Source organism: Dromaius novaehollandiae, chromosome Z, assembly GCF_036370855.1.
Source record: "Dromaius novaehollandiae isolate bDroNov1 chromosome Z, bDroNov1.hap1, whole genome shotgun sequence".
Taxonomy (NCBI): Eukaryota; Metazoa; Chordata; class Aves; order Casuariiformes; family Dromaiidae; genus Dromaius; species Dromaius novaehollandiae.
Window position 1 is genome coordinate 23,363,746 of NC_088132.1, and position 21,637 is coordinate 23,385,382.

Below are 21,637 nucleotides of genomic sequence, written 5' to 3' on the forward strand. Positions count from 1 at the left end.
CTGTTGAACACATGCTGAAATGCTGTACTAAAACTGGCCCATTAAGCAGAGCTTTTGGAGATAACTGTATTATTTCCTATCAGTGAAATGGATAGAAGTTAAAGGGTGATCTGCTGTTGTAGTATGTTCTTGCCTATGTGTGGATTAGAGAAATGTTGTTGTGCTTCACTCATTTTATTGTTATTTGTTCCTATCTCATGCCATGTGCACAGATACTGTTTTTGCTTATGCTGAGTAAGGTATTTGTTGTAGTGAATTCAGGTGGTTGCAGATTCATTATAATGGTGGTTCTACAAAGCCTGAACTGCAGTTAGTATCTGCTAAATCCTTAAATAGTGTTGCCTTGCAGGCTCTTCTTACTGTTCCAAATAAGAATGGGACCCAGTTCTTTGGTTTGTTTTTGAAGTATTTGTTCAGTGTCCTTGCTGTACTCCTTGTTGAATAGTATATAGAACAGCTGTCCAGGGGTGGTGGGAAGCCTGAAGTCAATGGAACTGCAGAGGTGCTAAAAGAAAGCTGGAACTGGCTCCTCAAAGTGTTTGGGGGAAATGCACAAAACAAAGTGGTTTTTATTCTTTTCTGGATGTTTTATTCCATTTGTTACTTTGTCCACTTAGTCATTCTTTCCTGTTTTCTTAGAATTCATGTGATTTTCCTGCACAAGGAAAAACAAACAAAAACAAACAAAAACAACCACAAGCAGTTCAGGATGCCACAGCTCAGGCAGCTGTGGGAACAGGGCACATGATGTTGCTTTTGCTGCTCTGTATAACACTTGGCTTCTCTTTTGTTTATCACTTGCTTTCTGCCACTCCATTTAATATATACCTGTGCTGCATGTTTGTTAAAAACTTATAGTGAAAAATAGAAGATCATAAATGCTCTGACTACGTGCAGTGGAAAGAAAGAAATACACTGCTGTAATACTTCCTAGATTTATTTTCCCCAAAAGTATTAAAGCCCTAGAACTAGCTTACGCTAGTAGAACAGTTTCCACGATGGTGGTGATATTGCTGACGACAGAGTACAACAGTGTGCTGATAATTTTTGAAACAGCATTGTGTACAGTTCATTGAATTAGTTGTTGCTTAGCTGTTTTCAGAGTGAACTGAAACCTTGAGTGTTTCTTTAGCCTTTCTTAACAGATGGCTTCATGTATTTTAAGTTAGAACGTAAAAAACATGTTTACTCTGTTGCAGGGTTGAACTTCCCCCTTTGCCTCACCCTCACTTTGTCCTCCCCTCCTCTCTCCCAAGAGCTAGAGAATTGAATATTGTTTTCAGAAGTGCCAGTCACATTCTTCTGAACATTTTTGCATAATCTTTCAGGATACCAGTTTACCCTGGTCATCCAGTTCACAGACAGAAAAAAGCTGTCTGCATTGCTAACAACACTGAGGTTTCTGTTGTGAAGCATGTCATAGATGAGTTTATTATTATCAGAGGTCTGTGTTTTGAGTTGCATGAGCTGTACTGAACTGGAGGGAAGGGTCTGCATGATATACGTTGCCAGTTAACACTTTGGGGGAGGGGGGCACAGCGGTAGTTGTCAAAAGTGCTTTTTCCCTTAAGATGTTTTGGCCCTTGTTTGAGCAGTTTACTTACTGTGCTAGGTGCAAAGCTTTAGTTATAGGAAATACTGAGTATATATATTTAAATGCAGCTTTGAAAGTAGGCAGCATAAAAGCAAGCAGTCTCCAGTGTCTCACCTTCAGGAGGCATACAGTTGCCCTTGATGCAGATGTGCTAGTTTTAGGATGGTACTGCTGGAAAAGAACACTTCTATTTTTTTGTCATTTACAACTACAGTTGTAAGGAAGGGGGTGGGGCTAATCAAAGTGAAGGAGAACACTGTGAAGTTTGCAGATAATGAATATCTTGACCAGAACATGGCAATGTGATCTTAAGCCAAGTCAGAGATCAGTCTTCTGAATATACTTCCTGTTCCAGCTGCGAGAGATTGTTTCTTGAGGTAAAACACACAGATTGAGGTAGTTAATAGACACTTTGACGTAACGTTTTGGCATGATAATTATTAGAACTTCCTTTCTCCATTTTAAATGAGAAGCACCTAATTGTGTTCAAGGGGCAGCAGTGAGCAAAATGAATTGAACTCACTTGTAAAAGCAAAGCTGAGCTGATGTGGAACACATCTCTTCCTTAACTTGTGTTTTTCTTGCAGATCCATTGCTGTGAGTCTGAATTCAAAACCAGTATGAACAGCATATCCCAACTCTGAGTAGTTTAACATGTCCACTAAATAGTGCATAACCAGGGACCACCAGTAACCAACATGTACAGCCTGTAGGCTTTGTAAATAAATTATCCTCAAGGGAAGGGGTAGATGACTTGTGGCTGCATGTTGTGACATCTGCAACAGAACTACATCTGCCCTTTACTGAGAAACTTTTCTTCAGTTCTGATCTAAAATGCTGCAAGTAAGGTAATTTGTTCTTGTGACAGGCTAGCCATGTAAAAAACACCAAGGTAACTCCAGACTTTTTACTTGGAATTTCCAGTTTTTATCTGTAGACTGTTCTCTAATTCAGTTTGCTGAAGTAACTCATTGAGTTGTGTGATGAATCAGTGGTATACTCCAGAGCCTAAAAAAGTGAAGGTGTAATGTGCTGTTTCTTAACTGTTTGATGTAGTTGTTCAGAATGCAATTTAAAAATCACTTAAAGCAATAACTTGCTGAAGGAAACACTTAAGTAATATGGCACCTGAGCAGAATGGCCTGAACTGTGGCTGTAGGCAGTGATTCTGTTTTGAATTTCATTTGGGTAAATTGGAATAGCTCCACAGACTTACGTGATTACAGGTTTAGGGACAGATTTAAATGCAAGTCAGCAGAGTGTGCAGGAGCTTTAGACAGGTACAGTGAGCAGAATTTAACTCAAAGTTGTTGGTCTTCAGCATGAAATCAGTGGTTTTATTTGCTTTGTCTTGTTCTGCTTATTTTAAGCCTTAAGCTTTTGTACCCACCAACAGTAAATAAGATTAACAGACACAGCATCTTGAGTGAGCCTTGGTGTTCTGTCTACTTCAGAACAAGTCCTTGAGGTAGTGGAAAAACTCCTTCCTGTGATTGGGAAAAATGGCTTGCGTTCAAATGCAGTGATAAAGAGAAGTTTGAATTACATATTTTTCTTTTTCCTAATGATCAGCAGAAGTCCATGTGAATTAGAAATTGTTTTTTAAAACATGAAACCATGGTTAGTAGTTATCCTCTAACTCGGTTGTATTTGGTTTTCTAACAGGGTCTGTAAAACGTGAGGTTTTTCCTTTTTGTTTTAGATCGTTGTTGACTTCAAGATACTCTGCTGCTTATGAAGTATTTTAATTCAGGTGTCCTTTTTACTGGTACAAAGCCATTTTATAATTAGTAATACAGCTGTCACTCTGCTAGGCAATGTTTGGAAATTTGGAATAAGAGCAATATTGTGTTTGATTGGGGTGATATTTCCCTTGTTAGGCCTTAGTAAGTGCTTCCAAGAAGACCTGATACTTTGCAGTAAGCAATATCTAATGATAATTTTTATCCCAAAATATCCGAACACTTTTTAAAAATGAGACTTACTGGCTGGTTACAGTCCAGGCCAATTGAACTTGGGATCACAAGGCTACTGTCTTGATTGTGACGAGTTGTTTTAGTTCTGAGTCTGCTTAATGGCTTCAAGGAGATTTCTAGTGCAACAAAGCACTGTAATGAAAGGTTATCATATTGTTTCTTGGGGGGGGGTGCTCTCTAAGGTAGGAAGAATTATCTAGGACTTTTCTGGTCTTTCCTTTGCAGTGAAAGTAGTTGATAAAGGGGAAGAAAGCATTGAAGCACATGCATGGGGGAAGTAAGTGATTACTTTGATAAAGCAAACTTTTAATGGGTAATGTGATGACAGCAACCAAAAACATATTCAGGGCAAATTCATACTTTGCGAATTGCTTTATTTGTTTCTGTGTTTTATTTAGTTCTATGTAAATAAATGATCCCTTACGAAAGATGAGAAAAATAAGTGGTAAAATAGTGTTTAGAATGTGTTCTAAGTTAGGAAAGAGGAAAAGCTCATCACAACAGTGTGGTTAGGTATAGCAATAGCATTTTGAGTCGTCTTTTTTTTTTTTCTCCCCCTAGTGATCAAGATAATCAGTAGTTGTACTACTATTCTGCTGCTTCATGGTTTGGATGATTATTGCTTGTAGCTTGTTGATATTCAGCTGAAAAGCTAGGAGTGATTGCCATGCCAAGATCTCGGTTGATCTTGTTTTTAAAGATAAAAGAAAAGTGGGAATGTGTGTTTAGAATGTTGTCCTGCATTGCTTTCCTATTTATTGCAACTCCACAAGAGGGGTTCGCAAACAAGATGTCTTTTCCCACACTGAGTAATGTTTTCATACAGAGGCTAGAGTCTTTGTAATAAATTAATAGAGCCTTGCAAAAATCTTGTTAGGTGTAAAAATAATTGCAATATCTAGTTTTGCAGACATTGGTCTGGCTTTGTTTTGTTTTTGTTTCTTTTCTTTCCCTTTCCCTGAAGCCTACAGAGGAGTGTTGTATATGTACCTCCTCTTTCCCCACTGAGTAGAAGCCTGAAAGCCTTTTTACAGTGCAAGATGAGCGATTATATTTGATCACTGTTTAGCTGACGCATTTTGAAGTAATGGCCTGAAACACTCTGGAAGAAAGTCCAGAAATCTTTTTAAAAGGCCAAAGAGTGAAGAGTAGTGAATATGTTATTAGGCTGTCTTTAATCGAATCACTGCTGAGGCTGCCCTGACACATGCTGTTCCTGAAAGACTTAATATAGCCCTTCTAATCGGATGAATTGTCTTGTTGTGCAAAAACTGCTATTACACTCTGTGTGAAACCAGCCCTGCTGCAAGGGGAAAAAAATTAAATCGTCTGACTGAGAGGTCACTGGTGAATAGTAACACAAGATCTATTACCATTATTAGAGGATTATGAGGCTCTAGAGAACATCTGTTCTTTTATGGTCTTTCAGCTGCTGGAATGAAATATGTTAGTGGTAAATCGCACCCTTCTGGGAAATCTATCAGAAGATGCATTACCGTGTGTTCTTTGGAGAGGGGGATAGGAGAACAAAAGGCAAAATGTTTTTATTCAGGTGAAACTGTGGTTGAGGATCAGCTGAAGTTGAACTGGATTTGGCATGCCCGAAAGTGTCTCAAGTGATGCCTGATAATATTTTTCTATGTCTGATCATGTGATTTTGGAGAGTTGCTGTAGGGGAATGGTCATATGATCTGTCCACAGGAAGTGACTGATCTTGGTGATACAAGTTTATTGGTTAGGGCTCTGAAGTACTGAAACTTTGTGGAGAACAAAAACTGGTCTCAGGAAGAACCAGGAGCACTTTTGAAAACCCAGGTTGTTTTATACCATGTATAAATAAAACCTCTTTCTCATTTATGCACTTCAGTGAAGGGGGCAGTTCTTCAAATGTGCGTATTGTTCAGTACTTTCTAATATGCTATGAGCAAGACAAAGAGTGCTGAGTGCTTTTGAAAATCTGGTCATTTTGCTGTCTTGCCTATGGAAAAACTATGCTGGTGGTACACTTTCAAAATTCAGCCCTAAATTTCCCAGAAATAAAACCTGGAGCATTTCTCATTTCAGTGACATTCTTTAGTGTTTTTTTGGTTGGATCCTTGTGTAGGGCAATGAAATGATCTCTTTAATGTTAAAATTGACCCAAAAGAACCCTCCCAGGTATGCATTCCTACTAAGAACAGCTGGCATGAATAATGTAAAGTGACACCCTACATTTAGATTTTAATTTGGGGACAGCGTATATGGTTTTTTGGATTACATTGTTTGAAATTATTTTTTTCTTTTGAACACAATTTTATTTAGTTTACTCTTCTCCGGCTCTCTCTTATTCTTTGTTTTGGCACGACGGCTGTATGGGGGACAATTTCCCATCGATAAAATGTAAGGAAATGTGAAGGAATGGGAGAGAAGTTTAACGGGGATCTTCCTTTCTGACTATCTTCTCTTATGTTGTGCTTTTTAAGAACAATAATTGTCTTTAGCTTTAAAAAAAAAAATCAGATCGACAAACTGCCAAGGATGAGAACAGTCATCAGTCCTGTTGATGAAACTGCAGTGTTTTGCCTGGCATGTTTAATCTTACTTTTAAAGGGAGGGCTATTAGGATAACTGGGCATCATTTTGAGGTAGAATTCATTATTGAAAACAAAACAAAACCCTGAAACCCTTTGTTGGGTTGCTAATGAGAGACTTGACCTAACTGCTGCATCTTCAGGAATGATAAGGGATGCAGACTGCACTGTTGCTAGGCAGCAGGTTCATCTGCCATATGAGTGGGCTTCTATGTACCAAGAGCTGGTTTTTCTTCATACTGGCTTTTTGAAACTGTTAAACCTTTGAAGATTTAATATAAATTGGTACAGAAATTAGTGCCATCCTTGTTTATCCGTTATATGGTGCAAGCAAGAAGCAGTTTCATCGTATTGGAACATTTTGGACTTTTTTCTTAATCTTATGATTTGAATATGTGTAGTTCAGAACAAGTATACTTTAAAGGACAATATCTTTGTAGAAATATATAAGTGGCCTTATAGTAGCAAGTACTTATTTTTTCCCCTAGAATTCTGTATAGAGCTTATCATGTCTTTACTAGATGTTAGTGTAAATCTCGGAGAGCTTTTTTTTAATACCTGTTTAATGCAGAATAAACTTCTTAACTAGAAAATTGAGGCAGACTCCAGACTTGGAATAAAATTCTGACAGCTGAGGAAGGCTGGACCTGAGGAAGCTGACCTTTAAGGATTTCAATGCTTTTCTAACTAAAGACTGTGAAAATCTTTTTTTTTTTTTTTTTTTTTAATATATCATTCAGTCTGTGATTGTCATATAATCCACTGTACCTACAACTGAGGAAAAATGTAAGTAGCCTTTTCATTAGAGAACTAGCTTAAGACCTGATGGAGTAGTGTACGACCTGATGTCTGGCAAAAGGAAGAGGTGTTTTGGGAAGAGGTCTGTGGGAAGGCAATTGAATAAGGAGCTTGATCATTATAGTGACACATCTGACATCTCTCTTCCTGATGTTTTATTTAGCCTTTTTGTGCAGCAAAGGGTGAACCAATGACAATATTTATTAGGGATGGATATGTTTTTTAAAAAAAGCCCCAAGTTCTGAGATCCTTAGACTTGAGACTCTTCCCACCACCTGCTTGCTGCATGCCATACTTTCTGGCTAACATTAGTTATCGAACGACATTTCTTCCCTGTTGACATGTGTTAACAGCTCTAAGTAGGACTGTATCCCTCAGGGAAGAAGCACCCACTGATCCTCTGATAACTTTGGGACTTTACAATGGCAGTGCAGGTTGCTGCACTGGTTTTAATGGTCACTCCACCTGAAGACATGGGATGTCCATGGTTTGTTGATCACCCTGGAATTAGTTTTAAGTAGTCAAAGATTTAGGTAACTGTAATTCAGTAGTGGGTGATTTATTTTTCTCTTAACACCCAGTTACAACACGTGCCCAGAAATAAAACTGCTTCTGTCAACCAAACTTGCTAGCTTCAGATGTTTTTCTTCTTCCTGTATTATTTGGTTTCTGTGCAAATCTCCTCTTCCTAAGGTTGGTCTTACCAAAAGAGGATTTTGATTTGAGAATTTTGAGCCTTTAACACTCAGGTCTTACTTTGGGCTCTATTAAATTTAATCAGAAAGTTAGTTTTAATACTCTTCCTGTGTACTGCTGAATATCCTTTTCTCTTAGGCATTGCTGTTTTCCCTTTGGCATGGGTAGAGTGGGGAATGCTGATATCTGCATGGTGCATAGGATAGTCTTACCGTTCAGGAGTGGGAAGGGAAGGCAGGGCAATGATGAAATCTCGCCTTTTGAATTAAGGTTTAATTTTCTGTTTCTGAATGTCAGTTTAAGGAGTTGTCATACACAGCCTCATGTTCATGTGCTGTAGTTTGCTGCTACTAGACTTCTGTCAGTGGACATGTCCATGGGGTAGTGCTGTTAATAGGATCACAGAAGTGGTTGGGGTTAAAGAGGATTTGCAGTGTGATGCTAAACACTTGCATCAGTACAACAGAGAGATACTGCAAACTGCAGGATAGATGCAGATTGTCAGGGAGGGAAGGTATGGGTGATGTGTGGGAAGGAAAATTTAAGGAGCTTCTTATATTTGCTAGTTGAGAAAATGTAGTGCCAAACTACGTTATTTTTCACCTGCTGAAGCTTGATATACGTTTCACATTTATGATGACAGTGCAGGCATGCATTGTTGTCCTCTGTGCAAATATATCCTGGATTTAATGCAAACAGGTTATTACTGGATCTGGACTGGGACCAGAGTTGATGTTAATCAAACTCCGCCGTGTGCTGATGAGTTTGGAATGACTTACTTTGCCCTCCCCCTTTTGTACTTCAGGAATATCTAAGTAACAAGGAATACTCCTTATGGTATAAGACTGATGAAGTATTGTGACAGTCTTGAAAGTGTCACCAGCCGTTTGAAAGCCATGTAGGCTAGGAGGAATGTGCTGATTAAGGCACATGATAGGAGCATAAATTCACGTAAGTCCACGGAGTGTGGGAGGAAGAGGCCCCACTTGCTACATATATCTGAAATGGCAGTGTGAGCCATGCTGAGAGTAAAATGAGGTGAAAGAAAGAAACTGATCTTGGACAGACAGGAAAAGGCAGTTCAGAGAATTACTGAGGAGGTGAGGACCAAGTGTTCAGCTTCCTACCCCAGTTACCATAAAGTTCTGTTCACCGGTGATGCTGTGAGCTGGGTCGTGCTCTTGGAGTCATTACTTTGGCTTCTGTGGTAGTGACATTCATCTCAAGAGACATTCCTCTCATATGACAAGTCTGACAGGAACTTGGGGCCTAGGAGAAATTTACTGGTTTTCATAAGAGTTAATCTGAGAGTGTAAGAAGGACGGAGTATGTTACTTCTCAGGGAATAGTGGATGCAGATACAGTAGTGTATGCTGGCAACCCACTGGAGGGTGTTAGGGGGTCTCTCTTGCATTTGAGAATTCAGAAGTTGGAATGTGTGCCCTGTTTTAGAGATTGGGTTTAGGAATGAAGCCTCCTCTGCTGCGAAGACCAGGGCCTCCCTCACAAAAAGCATGAGGGGAGGAGACAGGTTCAGGACTAAGCAGAATGATTTAGAGAGTGCCTGATTAGAAAGTGGGTGCACTTGGGGAGGGGCCGGGGAATACTCTAAAAGGGATGGAAAGAGGCTTCACAGAGGCGATTTGAAATTAAATACTAACCTTGAAGTATTGCTTTTAATTGTTATTGCTTCCTGTGTGACTGTGAGTAAATTACTCATAGCCTCTTTGTCTCCATTTCTCACCTGCATAATGGGAGGGATAGCCCTAACTTGTTGGCTGTTTTGGGCACGTTATGCATACATATTATGCAATAATGCTGCAAGGAGACTATCATGTTAGTCCAGTAGAACTGCAGTCTTTTTTGCAGGTGGGGTTGCTTACAGTTTTTCTTTTTTTTCTATGCTTCTGCTCAAAGTTTTTTTTCGTAGGCGCTATTTCTGAGCAACATGCAAGGTGAACTCTTGGCCCAAGGTGATAATTGACAGTTTTTCCATTGTCTAAGATATCACCCAGTAATTGTGTTAGATTGCACCCTTTACTGGGGCCAGGGAACTTCGGCTTCCTTGTATGTTTTTTAAAACCAGAAGAATGAAATTGTTACTTGACCATTCAGAATATTGAGGTGTTCCAAAGAAAAGAGAAGGAAAAGGTGTGTGATTCAACCACGTTATATATAACCATATTGAGCCTTTTACCTGCTGATTGTAGTGCTCTCTTTTAAAACTTGTTTAGAATAAGGTAAAGATATTTTGAAACCAACAGGGAAGGATGTATTTCGGTAGGCTTGGAAGGAAGACATTATTTACATGAGGAAGGTAGCTGAGCTCTTTGGCATCAAGTGCTTATAGCCTGTTCATTTAAATAAAAAAGTCCAAAGTAATATAAAATAGACATTCAGACTAATGAACAGACTAAAGAATTTTTCTAACAGCTTCTCATTCTCCTCTTTAAAAAGTGGGAAAGTTACTCTCACCTATCTGAAAACTGATGAAAAACAGCTGGTGTTGCGGTAATGGGTTGTATTTCAGCCAAATTCAGGGGCTGTTCTGTAAAAATCGTATTTATGGTCACTTTAGTAGAAAGAATGCTAAATATCTCCTAACCCACTTTAAGTTGTTATAAAATGGTCTTACCTGATGTAGTTGATGGTAATTTAGAACTTCATCAAACTTAGTTCTGGCTGCAGTTGTCATAGGCTACTTCGCTCTGCTGAGACAAGGTTGTTCGGTAGGCGTCAAATAGTGTTGGTTAAGAATGATGGTTGCAAAGGTTCAGGCTGGAGCAAAATACTGGAGAATATAATATGAAACCTAAATCCTGTCTGACACAGTCCTTGTCACCCGTATATTTTCTCAAAATCTTTAAGTTACCTAAGGTAATCAGAGTGTTTGTTATAGGTTTAGGTGTTTAAAAAATCAACAACAAAACACACAGGCAGACACACACAGGCAGATGTGGACAGAGACAGACACTCCTACCCCCAGAAGAATGCTTGAAATAAAAATCTAAATCTGTCGCTCAGAGTTTTGTGTATTCAAATAAGCTGTTCTCCACCATCACCTTGTATATATACTATAAGATATGCAGGGGTAGATAGATAAATAGTCTCCATTTAATTATCTTTCTGAAATCCTGAAAATGTTAATTGATGTGTTTTACATAGGTTACATTTTGGAATCTACAGTTGCAGGCTAAATTCTTACAAAAGCATCTGCACAGATTTCCATTCTTCTATTTACATAAACTTAACAGATCTTATGGTACATGTAAAATGGGATGTTTTAAAATAGCCCCTTTGTGATTTGCATATTCCTCTGCCTATTAAAATTATTAAAATCTTAGTTCATCTAAAGTAAAAAGTCTGTAACTTTATTTGCCAAACTAGTCATTATGTATGCACAATCAGAGGACTGAATGCTATCTCTTTGAAAAAAATCCGGCTTCATATGAAGTCTTAGCTTCATAGATCCTGCCCTCATCTGTTTGTCTGCTGCATTCTCTTCCTTTTTGTTCTTTTGTGCCATTCTGTTCTTGTGTAAAAGAAAACAACCTAGACAAATTTAATTCCTACAAAAGCTGAAAAGCCATCCAGCTTACCTTCAGACCAAAGGAGGTCTGAAAGAAAAGTGGTGAGGGAAAGTTTCTAGTCACAAGTATGCTTTAATTTGAAACATGCAGGAGAGAAAGCACAGCACTATGAAACCTATGTTGAAAATGTTCCTATGTGTGCAAATCTGCTCAGATGAATATTACCTTAAATTCTTAGCCATATTTACTGACTCTGCTTTTACCAATTTACAATAAAGCCACTCCTCTGTCTAGACAGATGGCAGCTACCTTTATTGATGTAGACAACAACCTTGGGAAATAGGAAGGGGGAGGGAGACTTGTCCCTTAGTTGAAAATGTGGGGAAATTTTGATTTATAAAGGGATTCACTCTATTAAGAAATGCAAAGTAACGTTTGGAAAACATTAATAAAAGCTTGTATTATAGTTAATTCCATAAATATTAAATGAAGAATCCAAACCAAGGATTTAAAACTTGCGGAAACACAGATTTGGTTTGCTTAATTATAAAGATAGTGATGTTTTGTAGAACAAACAGTATATTTGATCTATACTTTGGCACCAGTAATTACCAAGAGAGGTATGCAGAATCCCACAGCTCTTGGATTCTTTTTATTATTCTTCCTCTGTCGGAAGACTAGGGTCTTCTAAGGGCTGAGATGGACCTTTGTACAGTGAAAAGTTTTATCATCTGAAGATGTCTTCTCATGTAAAAAAGCGTATCAAGAGAATGCTGTAGCTGAATTTTCCATTTTTTTAACCTATTATGTATATAAACCTCCTACATGCCTAAAGGGTCAGCCTCAACAGACTAAATTTTCAAAGGGTTTTGAGATCTCTGAATTATTTCATTAAGATTGGATTTGAGAGTTGCTCTGTCTGTCAGCCAAGCCCAGTAAGTATGGGATTACATATGCACTGGTTCTGTTTTGAACCAACAGAAGAGTCCGATTTTAGGTTTATTCAGCAGGTTTTTTAAAGTTACAATTACTTAAGATTATAGAAGGGAAAAAAAAAGCCGTGGGAAGTGACACACTTAAGAGGTGTACACTAAAAGTGAAATGGGGAACTTTGTGCCATGCTTACTGTGTAAGGAAAATAATTTTCTGAAAGCTAGACGACTCAAAAATAATTGTGGCTGCATATTACTACTAAATACCAAATTTCCTAATCAGTTTTTCTGCTCTTGGGATTTGACAGTATCTTTTAATATCGTTTATATCTATGGAAGACTAAACTGTGCCACTAAGTGAAAACAAGTACTATTGTGTAAAAGCAGAATGTAAACCAGTGCTGCGTGATTACTTTCAAGTATCATGAAATCAAGTTAAAAAAAGAATGCAAGCCCATCAGCAATAGACTTGATTTTACAACATAGTGATCTGAATCTCCACTAGAAAAAATTGGAGGGCCTGCAAGTATGAAAATACTGAAAAATCCTGCACTAAATGAAAGGGGATTGGAGGTAAATAAGTCTCCTTTCCTTTGCTGTCACTTTAGAGGCAGGTCTCTAGAAGTTTGCTGCCATACATGAGCAAAATGCAATAAATCATGTTGCATTATATGATAGGTTGCAGGATATGATAGAACTATAGCAGCATCATTAGAATTCCTCTGTAATAAAATATGAATTGGAATTATTTCTTCATTGATGTGTTGTGTGAATATTTTAATATATCACTTTTCATTTATTTATTCCTTTCAGTGTGCCTGTAAGAGAAATTTTAAGTGAAAATGAATTTATTATGGAAGTTAGGAAGCGGGAAACTTTGAGCTATTTATGTATTCAAGTTCAAGAGGTAGAGGCTACATGAACAGCTGTAACCATAAAATACGTTGTTAGGTAGCTATTTTGTGGAATTCCCCACGTGGAAGGAATTCTTCAAATACTGGTTAGTGTAAGTAATCATTACTTTTCCAAGAGAGACCGGTGTACCATGTCGCCACAATATACATCGCAATAAAACCATCAGCATTTACTTTTGGCAGTAATACGGTACATTTAGATAATGTTGCCCAGTGATTAAGGGATTCTTTTGAAAACTGAGATGGATTCCTGTAATAATATGTTTGAGCCCATACAGTCTTTTAATATTGTAGCAATACCCAATCCCATCTCTAAAAAGGTGCCAACGATTTAACTGCTAATTGCAGCAGCCTTTATAAATATCTTATGAAGTCTATGGATGAAGACTGCTGTTTATATTTGGGTCTGGAGCTCCTAATTTTGTTAAATTTTACTTGATTTTCTTGCAGCAGTTGAACAGGTACTTAAGTGTTCTGGATTATCCCAGTAGTTACAGCTGAACATGCATGACAGGGTATTTCCAAGATGATGACTTGAAAAGAAGAAATAAGTTGTAAATCTTGTGAAATTACAGATTTCTTGAATTTTCATATTTTCTCTATTAGCAAAAGATTAATGCCAAAAGGTATGAGATTTCTTTTAGTATGTTCTCATAAGTTTGTTGTCTATTATGTAATACTACATACCATGTGGGCAAGCAACTTCCAGGTTTATTTCCTTGTTTTTATTCTATTTTAGGTTCCAAATCTGATCCCAGTTCTGTTGTTTAAACTGGGAAGACCCCTGGAGCCTGCATTGTACAGGGATATATTGTACACACTACCTGCACTGGGTGTACACAAGGTCAGAATCAAAAATTGTTAGTAAAACAGAAACCATTAATGGCAGGCATATCATTTACTTACAATGAACAAGGTATTTAGACTGAAAAAGCTGTGGCATAACTTTATAATATTTATGATGGGATGTGACATTTGTTTTAAAGGGCAAAATGTGCTTACCTGTTTGTACTATATTATTATTTTGTTTATATATCCTACGAAAATGTCCTTTAGATTCACTGTGCACTAAAATTTGTCAGAAAATGAGTTGGAGCCTTGTTCTGATGTTGTAAAGGGCTTAATTACCTGTTTGTGATAGTTGGCCCAAATAAAGATTTATAGCCTTCTCCTTGTTCTTGGACTTTAAAACAATTTTTTTTTTTTAACTTCTTTTAGGTCTGTGTAGCTCAGATTCTACGTGCGATACAGATGCTGGGGAGCACACCAAAGCTTAGAGCTATTACACTGCGCCTGATGACATCCTTATGGGAAAGACAGGTTAGAAAAATGCTGTTGTGTCATTATGAAAAGATGTGGTTTGAAAACTTTTTCCTCTAACCAGGGGAAGTGTTTCATTTTGGAGCATTGCTTACATTAGTGTATCATTAATAAGAGTACAAAGCAGATGGTGGAAATGATGCTTTTATTGATTCTGTGATAGTGAAAGCTTTCAATAGTGTATCTTTGATAGCTGATTTTCATTTCATCAGGTCTAGGAATAGAATTATGAAATTTGTTTTTGAAGTATAGCTTTTTGCTTTGTATGAGGTGCAGTACAAACCAGGCCTGTGAGGTATTTCCATTAAGTTATGTGGCAATAGTTTGCTTATTTGTTTATGAAATAGCAATAGAGATTCGGTTTGTAAAAGTTGGATCCCAGTTGGATCTCAACACAGCGTTAGTCTGCAATGGTGAAGAAAAATAAAGTATGATATGCAACATAAGTGGTCATTTAGAAGTCATGTAAAAACGCTAGCAACATGAAATCCTGTCACTAACTTTGTGAAGCATGATGATAATCTAAGATTAAATCTCTTCCAGGATCGAATTTACCCAGAATTGCAGAAATTCATGGCAGTATCTGATATGCGCTCTTTGTCTCTTGACAAAGATGCTCAGTGGGAAAAGCTGATTGCTAAAGCTGCCTGCATAAGAGATATATGTAGGCAGAGGTAAGCACAAGAGTTTATCCATCTGTTACCTTTGTAGGGAAAAGACAGTAAGTTTGTTTGTTTGGCCTTCTTTTACAACTACGTGATTATTTTTAGCTAGTCTGCTTTAATTGCAGATGAAGTTTTTCTGGATGTCTCTAACAACTCCTGAGTCTGTGTGTATCTCAGCAGCTAATCAGATTTGTGTTTTATTGTAACTAATAGAAAGCATATATAAGTAATGTTAAAATTAAAATGAACAGAAACCTGCTGCCTTCCCCCTGAAACAAAACAAATATCTCACACTGTTTCAGAACAGATACTTAAAGCATACTAAATTTAAAAAACAAGTGACTGAGCTTTGGAAGAAACCACTCATGATCTTTTTGTCTATTGATCTATTCAAATAAAGACTGGGGTGTTCTTCTGAAACATATATTTTGTCAAATGCAGGTTATTGGTCTTAATTCAAACATAATACAGACCACAGAACCTAGAGTGAATGATATATTGATTCTTTCTAGCTCTAGCAATCCATGAATATCAGTACTTAATGTCTATATAGTTCCCATAAATACTGTTTTTAAACATGTTCTCAATTTCCTTCTGGTCTTCGGTGTGCAATACTACATTTTCTGTTGCTTCTGTCCTTTGGGTTCCATTTTCTACTTTGCTTTTTGAAGACCAGTGATACGAATTTTGCCAACTTTCCATCTTTATCTTTTAATCATTGATCCTCAAAAGAACCAATCTTTAGAGAATACACCCTTTCTTTTTTGTCCCCCACATTCTTTAGTATTGGCTAAGAGCATTTTTCAAGAACTCTTAAAAATGTGAAAATCAGGAGAGAAATTTCAATGCAACTGTAATATTTATTGCCAAATAAGAGTTATAATTGGAGCTCAGATGCAAAGGTGTAAATTATTCTGTGTGTATTTACAAATGATTTAGAAATGAAAGCAAATACAGAAAGCCAGAATATTCTCACCTAACCAGATGTTATTTACCCATGGTTCTTACGGAATTGTGAAGAGGAACTGCTGAATCAGCAGTTGTCCTTTCTCCCTTCCTCCCTTTCTCCCTCAAGGGACTGGTTAGATGCTTAAAGACTAGAAAACAAAGCAAAAAAAGACCCATGCGGTCATCAAAGGAGAGGCAAAAGACATTTGTTCAGTGAAAATTTGTTTGGAAGAAAGCTATGAGGGCCACCCTGGATCTGGCAAAAATCTTGGTAGTGGTTGTCTTATTACCAGCAATAACCTGTAGTGGATGCCTGTAGAAGACTATAAGAAAAACAGAGAATAACATCTGTTATTTAATAGCACACAGTAGGTTTTCTTTCTCAGTCACTTCTTGAATGCTGCAGCTTCTTAGTATCCATGACGTTATTTGGCAAGGACTTTCATAAATTAATTGCTTGGTGACCTTTTATCAAACTTGACATCTGCTGATTTACTTCTCTGTGCCACTTAAACTTTAGAACTGTCTATCATATCCTCCCTTGTGTCTCTGCCCACTCCCCCCAGTTCCCAATTTTACTCTGTCATGGTTGTCCCTTGTGCAGAAGCAGTACTCATTGAACTCTTGTATATAGAGAAGAACTTCTGTGTATGTGTGCATATTGCTCTATATCTTCATGTACTTTTGTTTTTCTTTTAGGCCGTACCAACATGGAGCAGATATGTTGGCTGCAATTTCCCAAGTATTAAATGAATGCACAAAACCTGATCAAGCTTCCCCTGCAGCCATAGTGTTACAAGGTCTTCAGGCACTTTGTGAGGCTGAGGTAAGATTAAATTGGCCTGACCTCATAGATCATGGTTTTTCTTCTAGCTGACCTTTCTTTAGAGTGCTTTAGACTGTCATAGAATTTTTTTTCTTCTGGTAAATTTAATTCCTCTATTCCTGCATTCATTCATTGTCCCTGAGAAATCATACTGTGTTCTTTCATTGCAACAGCCTTTCAGGAAATTTTAGATCAACATCACAACTTGTGTCAAAACATCCTTTAACAAATTTTATCCTGAGAGTTGAAAAGAGCAACTGTCTGGTACACAATTCAGACTGGCTGAAAAGTGTATAAATCATCTTATTTCTGATACCTTCCCACTTGCCTGGCCTGCTGAGTGTCTCATTCACCTATTGTACCTGATGGTGTGTGAAATTACTTGTAATGGGAGACTCCCATTGTGGTCTAATATATTCATTAATCACGTAGACAGCCAAGCACTGAAACATGTTGCCCAGAGAGGTTGTGCTGTTTCCATCCATGGAGGTGTTCAAGGTCCGACTGGATAAAGCCCCGAGCAACCTAGTCTGACCTTAGAGTGACCCTGCTTTGAGCAGGAGATCGGACTAGAAACCTCCTGAGGTCCCTTTCAACCTGAACCATCCAGTGATCCTATGATATGCTTGAATTAGGAGCCAGGGCTCCTTGTTTTCCCGGTGACATCCCCGAGATGGTGATTCAGGCACAGATGTGCTGTGAATCACCCTCTAGACACACCATAGACTATGGTGCCGTCTGAGTTAGTGGACTAATGATAGACTGCAGGAATATTTGCTTACCCCTGTTCTGCCAAACTCCTTTTAAGTTTTTTCCACTCCCTCACTCCTAGTATAGTGTTTACCACAATGGGACTGATCCAACAGAAGACTTCAGTCGTTACCACACTATACATGTGAAATCATGTCAGCAGCTCAAGAACAACATAGTAAATGGTTAGCAGTCCATAGATATTAGTATTCAAATAGTAAAGAAGCTTCAGACATTTCTGGTTAAGAACTAACTTATACAGGATAATTATTGTGTTTGCTTTTGGTATAGGGTTTGGTCCTTCTTGACCTTGTATAGCTTCTTTAAATACTGGCCTCAATTAGTATTTAAGCAGTGTTTTCCCAGGCTGAATTATATTTAGAATTCATTTGACTTCTGTGAATGAAAGCAGGAGTTGGGACTGAGACAGAAGTCACATCCTGCTGCTATAAAAAGCCCATATGAAAACAGAAGTACTGTACCACTGGTGAGAACTGGGAATGCTGAGACAGCTCTCAGTACTCAGAAGAGAAGAAAGGAAGGAAATAATCACTTTGCAGATAGGTACCACTTCTGCCTGTTCTAATTCTTACAGGTCCTCTTTAATCTGCTTTGTTTCCCCAGCTGCATGCCAAAGTGTTGTTTTGGGAAAACAGACCTACCTCCTTGGGTTGCTTAAACTTTATTAAACAATTATCTTGTGGTTTGGTAAACTGGGTAACCATTTGGGCTAAGTAATGTAGTCTGTCCCTTATTGAGTATTTAGACTCCAGTCTGCAGAGCAGAAACTTGAAAGGTTATAATCATAGGGACTGGTTAAAGAGTTTTGTTTTGGTGCTTTCTCACTCTGCCACTGTCTCGGTAGATAGCCATGGGAAACGATTTTAATATCTTTGTCTGAGATTTTCCATGTGCAGTGTAGAAAGCAGGTCAGAATGTCACTAGTTCTCTGCTTAGATGAGGATTTTGGTGAGAATCTGATTTTAGTCAATATATGCACCAGTATAACAAAATATGACTTCATACGTTTAGTGTTGGCATAGCTGATATTGGAACCCTGTAGCTTGTCTCATTTTTGTCAACTCTGAGTTCTAAGAGTCTCAGAGAAGTTCTTTTGTAAAAGTAATATAATCAAATCTGTGGTAATGTTAATCTTCAGATTATCACTGTGAAAGAGTAATTTTTTTTGAGTTGACTGCAGTAATTGTTTGGTGTAAATACAATGGCTTAACCTGAAGTAAGTAACACTATATGACTGTCTTATATGGAGCTAAGAGTACTGGGTTTGCTTTTGTGTGATTTATGAAGAGACCTAAATCCTTCTTTTCTGTTTTTGTGAGTGTAACAAAAGGCTTTTAAGGAGAGGAGTATGCAGTGACTTGCACATAAGAAATGCAGAATACACACAGTAGTTCTTGCCAGGCCACATTTCCTAATTCTGGGCCAATCTTTCAGGTTTTTTTGCCAGTGTGATTTCAACAGAAGCCAATGTACTTTCTATACAGCCATCTATACTGGTTCCTGATTGATTTCATGTGTGAAGTTCTGTATGCAAGCCAAGAAACACTCAAGAATTAAAATGCTAAGCATAATACTTTAAACTCTTTTCCAAGTTGTTTATGGAAGTGGTTTCTTGCTGTTTACTGCATCATTCCACATTTATTTGGTTTTTGACCAAAAAGAAACCAGCATAGCAGAGCAATATAGTAAACTAAAATGTTGTGTGAAGAACCAACTGTGTTGACTGAGTTTGACATTAAGTAGGAGTTATAAAGCTGGATGTTATTTAAACAACATGCAGCTAATAACTTTGCTCTTAAAATGGTGGCATTTTATCGCGATGTTATCAGAAGATCTGTTCCTCTTTTCCCCTTGGGCTAAAGTTTCTCCCAGTTTCCCTTTATCAGTTCTGGTTCACTTCTCTTTGTCTTCTTTCCCCTAACTTTAGTACATCTTTGGCCTTGTACATTGGTAATACCATAATTTTTTGAACCCTATAGCCAGTAGTGTAGGTGCAATTCCCTAACTGTGCAGAAGATCTACTATTGAAAGGAACTGCCAGGCTCTCTGTCTTGTCCCAAGATGAACCTTCTGTACAGGTAAACAGTCTTCCCCACGTACTGAATGAACGAATAAAATGTTGACCTTACTGGCCTGTGTTCAGGCTGACTGGTCTTTTGAAACACCCAGCATCAGAATATTTGCAATTTTAAGGATACACTTGATTTCCTAATTCCTTGCTACTGCTACTACAAATCCTGCTGCTTCTTCTCCTTCCCTTCAAACTCTGTGCTTTATGCCCGCACCAAATAAAATCATGTTACCAGCTCCTCTTTCAAGTCAGCCACCAGAATCCTTTTTAATGCATCTTAATTATTGGTGCAATTCCTGGTTTTTGAAAGCTGGAAATGCCAAGGTTAAGTTGGTAATGTAACCTTAATTATTCCAGTTATGAATGTGTTATGTTATATATTCACAAACAATTCTTCCTTCCACACCTCCTACTGAAACCCAACCTCCTTCAGTCTTAGATGTAGTCACTACAGTGATCTGGCAACTTCATTTTCTGTCTTTGTCTTAGTACATGTGGCATAGTAGCGCAGTCTAACTGCACATCTGTTTATCTTCTCTTCCTCTTTCTATTTTGCTTTTCCAAGCTTTGCTGTTGTACATATTTTGACACTTAGTTTTGCTTTTCTCTCAAGACTGGAACAAAATTCTAACATAATGTTTTGGTTTCACCTGTAAGATGGCTAGCTCTCTTGCACTCTTTGTAGGAAGTGGTACATACAGATAGCTTTAGAAAGACTAAGTAGCTTTAAGAAGACTGAATTTGCCAGTACTAAGTGGAGAAGCTACAACTTTTTCTAAATTTGGGAAAGTTTGATTTTCTTCTAAACACATAGTTATTTGGCTTGCATTTTTCATCAGTTTTGTTTTAAACTTTATAATTTAAAATACTTACAGTGGCTTTTAACCTGCATATTATTTCTCCCTTTTGGTCTCCAAACTCATGTTGAGTTCACTATATATATGAATTATGAAAAATTGCGCTCTAAATCCTTATAATTTGTTAGCTGAAACTGGAAAATGGCATATATACTCCACAAAAAGAATTCCTTTTGTAACTGAAACCTCAGTGTAAACGTTTCACATTAAAATGTGGACAAACTGTGTAGGCAGACAAAGATCACTGTCAACCAGTTTTACTGTGGAAATGGCATTGACATGTGGTGAGTTTGCTGTTCATCCTCAGGAATAATACTAGTGCTTCTGCCTCTGTGCACCACCATGTTGTCACATCAGTTGGTTTTATAGTATTGGGCAGAGTGCATTTGGAAAAGAAGAGATAGTTTAATTTATTCTTAAGTCACATTTATCAACAAATTTGAAGTGGCAGCAGGGTTCTTTTTCCTTAACAGAGTGCATATTAATTACGTAAAGCAATGACATGCCCTTTACTTTTTGCAAGTTGCAGGTATTTGTGTAGCTAGCTGTTAAGTATAACACTTTGCAGTAGAGGATGTCTGGTGCCTTTTGCTGCAGTTACCTAGAATTTACCTGTACCAGCAAGATTCTGGTAGGTTTTGTCCTAGTTGTAGTTTAGAGGAAATTCTGAATACTTCAGGTGATCATCATGAAAGATGGGGAGCTGCTATGCAATAAATGATTAATACTCTGTATTGTTTTGGTTACTGACGTATTAACTGACTGGATATACTGATTCAATTTTAAGGCTCTAGAGCAAAGCTAGAAAGGAAGACAGCTAGTTCAAGAACGGTCACTTGAGGATTGTTTTGGGACAGTGACAGACTTAGATCTGCTGAGGAATCTGGTTTGCCTTTCTACTGAACCTCTCAGATGTTTTTAATAAAAACTGTGACCCTACTGAGATACCTGTCTCTCTTGTGCATAATCTAGGAAGACATGTTATGGTTGCTAAGAGGTGTTGGAGTTGTTTACAGAGCCATTAAATGAGACATTCACATCTATATTTGCTATGTTATTTGAAGACCCCCTTCTTCTTTTCAGAATACCAGGAGTTTTAAGCAGTGTGAATATGTCTAGACTTTAAAAAAATCAAGAAGAAAACCCAAAGAAATCCTTTTCTCATATGG

At 37.7% G+C, this 21,637-nt stretch overlaps 1 protein-coding gene across 4 annotated transcripts in view; it reads left to right on the plus strand.

Moving 5' to 3' along the window:
- Positions 1 to 21,637, plus strand: part of FOCAD (focadhesin) — a 124,769-nt gene that overhangs the window by 37,909 nt on the left and 65,223 nt on the right. For all 4 annotated transcript variants that reach the window (XM_026097886.2, XM_026097883.2, XM_026097887.2 and 1 more), the window contains 4 exons: positions 13,750 to 13,854; positions 14,229 to 14,330; positions 14,874 to 15,004; positions 16,643 to 16,769. In XM_026097886.2, the coding sequence (XP_025953671.2) occupies positions 13,750 to 13,854; positions 14,229 to 14,330; positions 14,874 to 15,004; positions 16,643 to 16,769 (465 nt within the window). The remainder of the gene's footprint in view (positions 1 to 13,749; positions 13,855 to 14,228; positions 14,331 to 14,873; positions 15,005 to 16,642; positions 16,770 to 21,637) is intronic.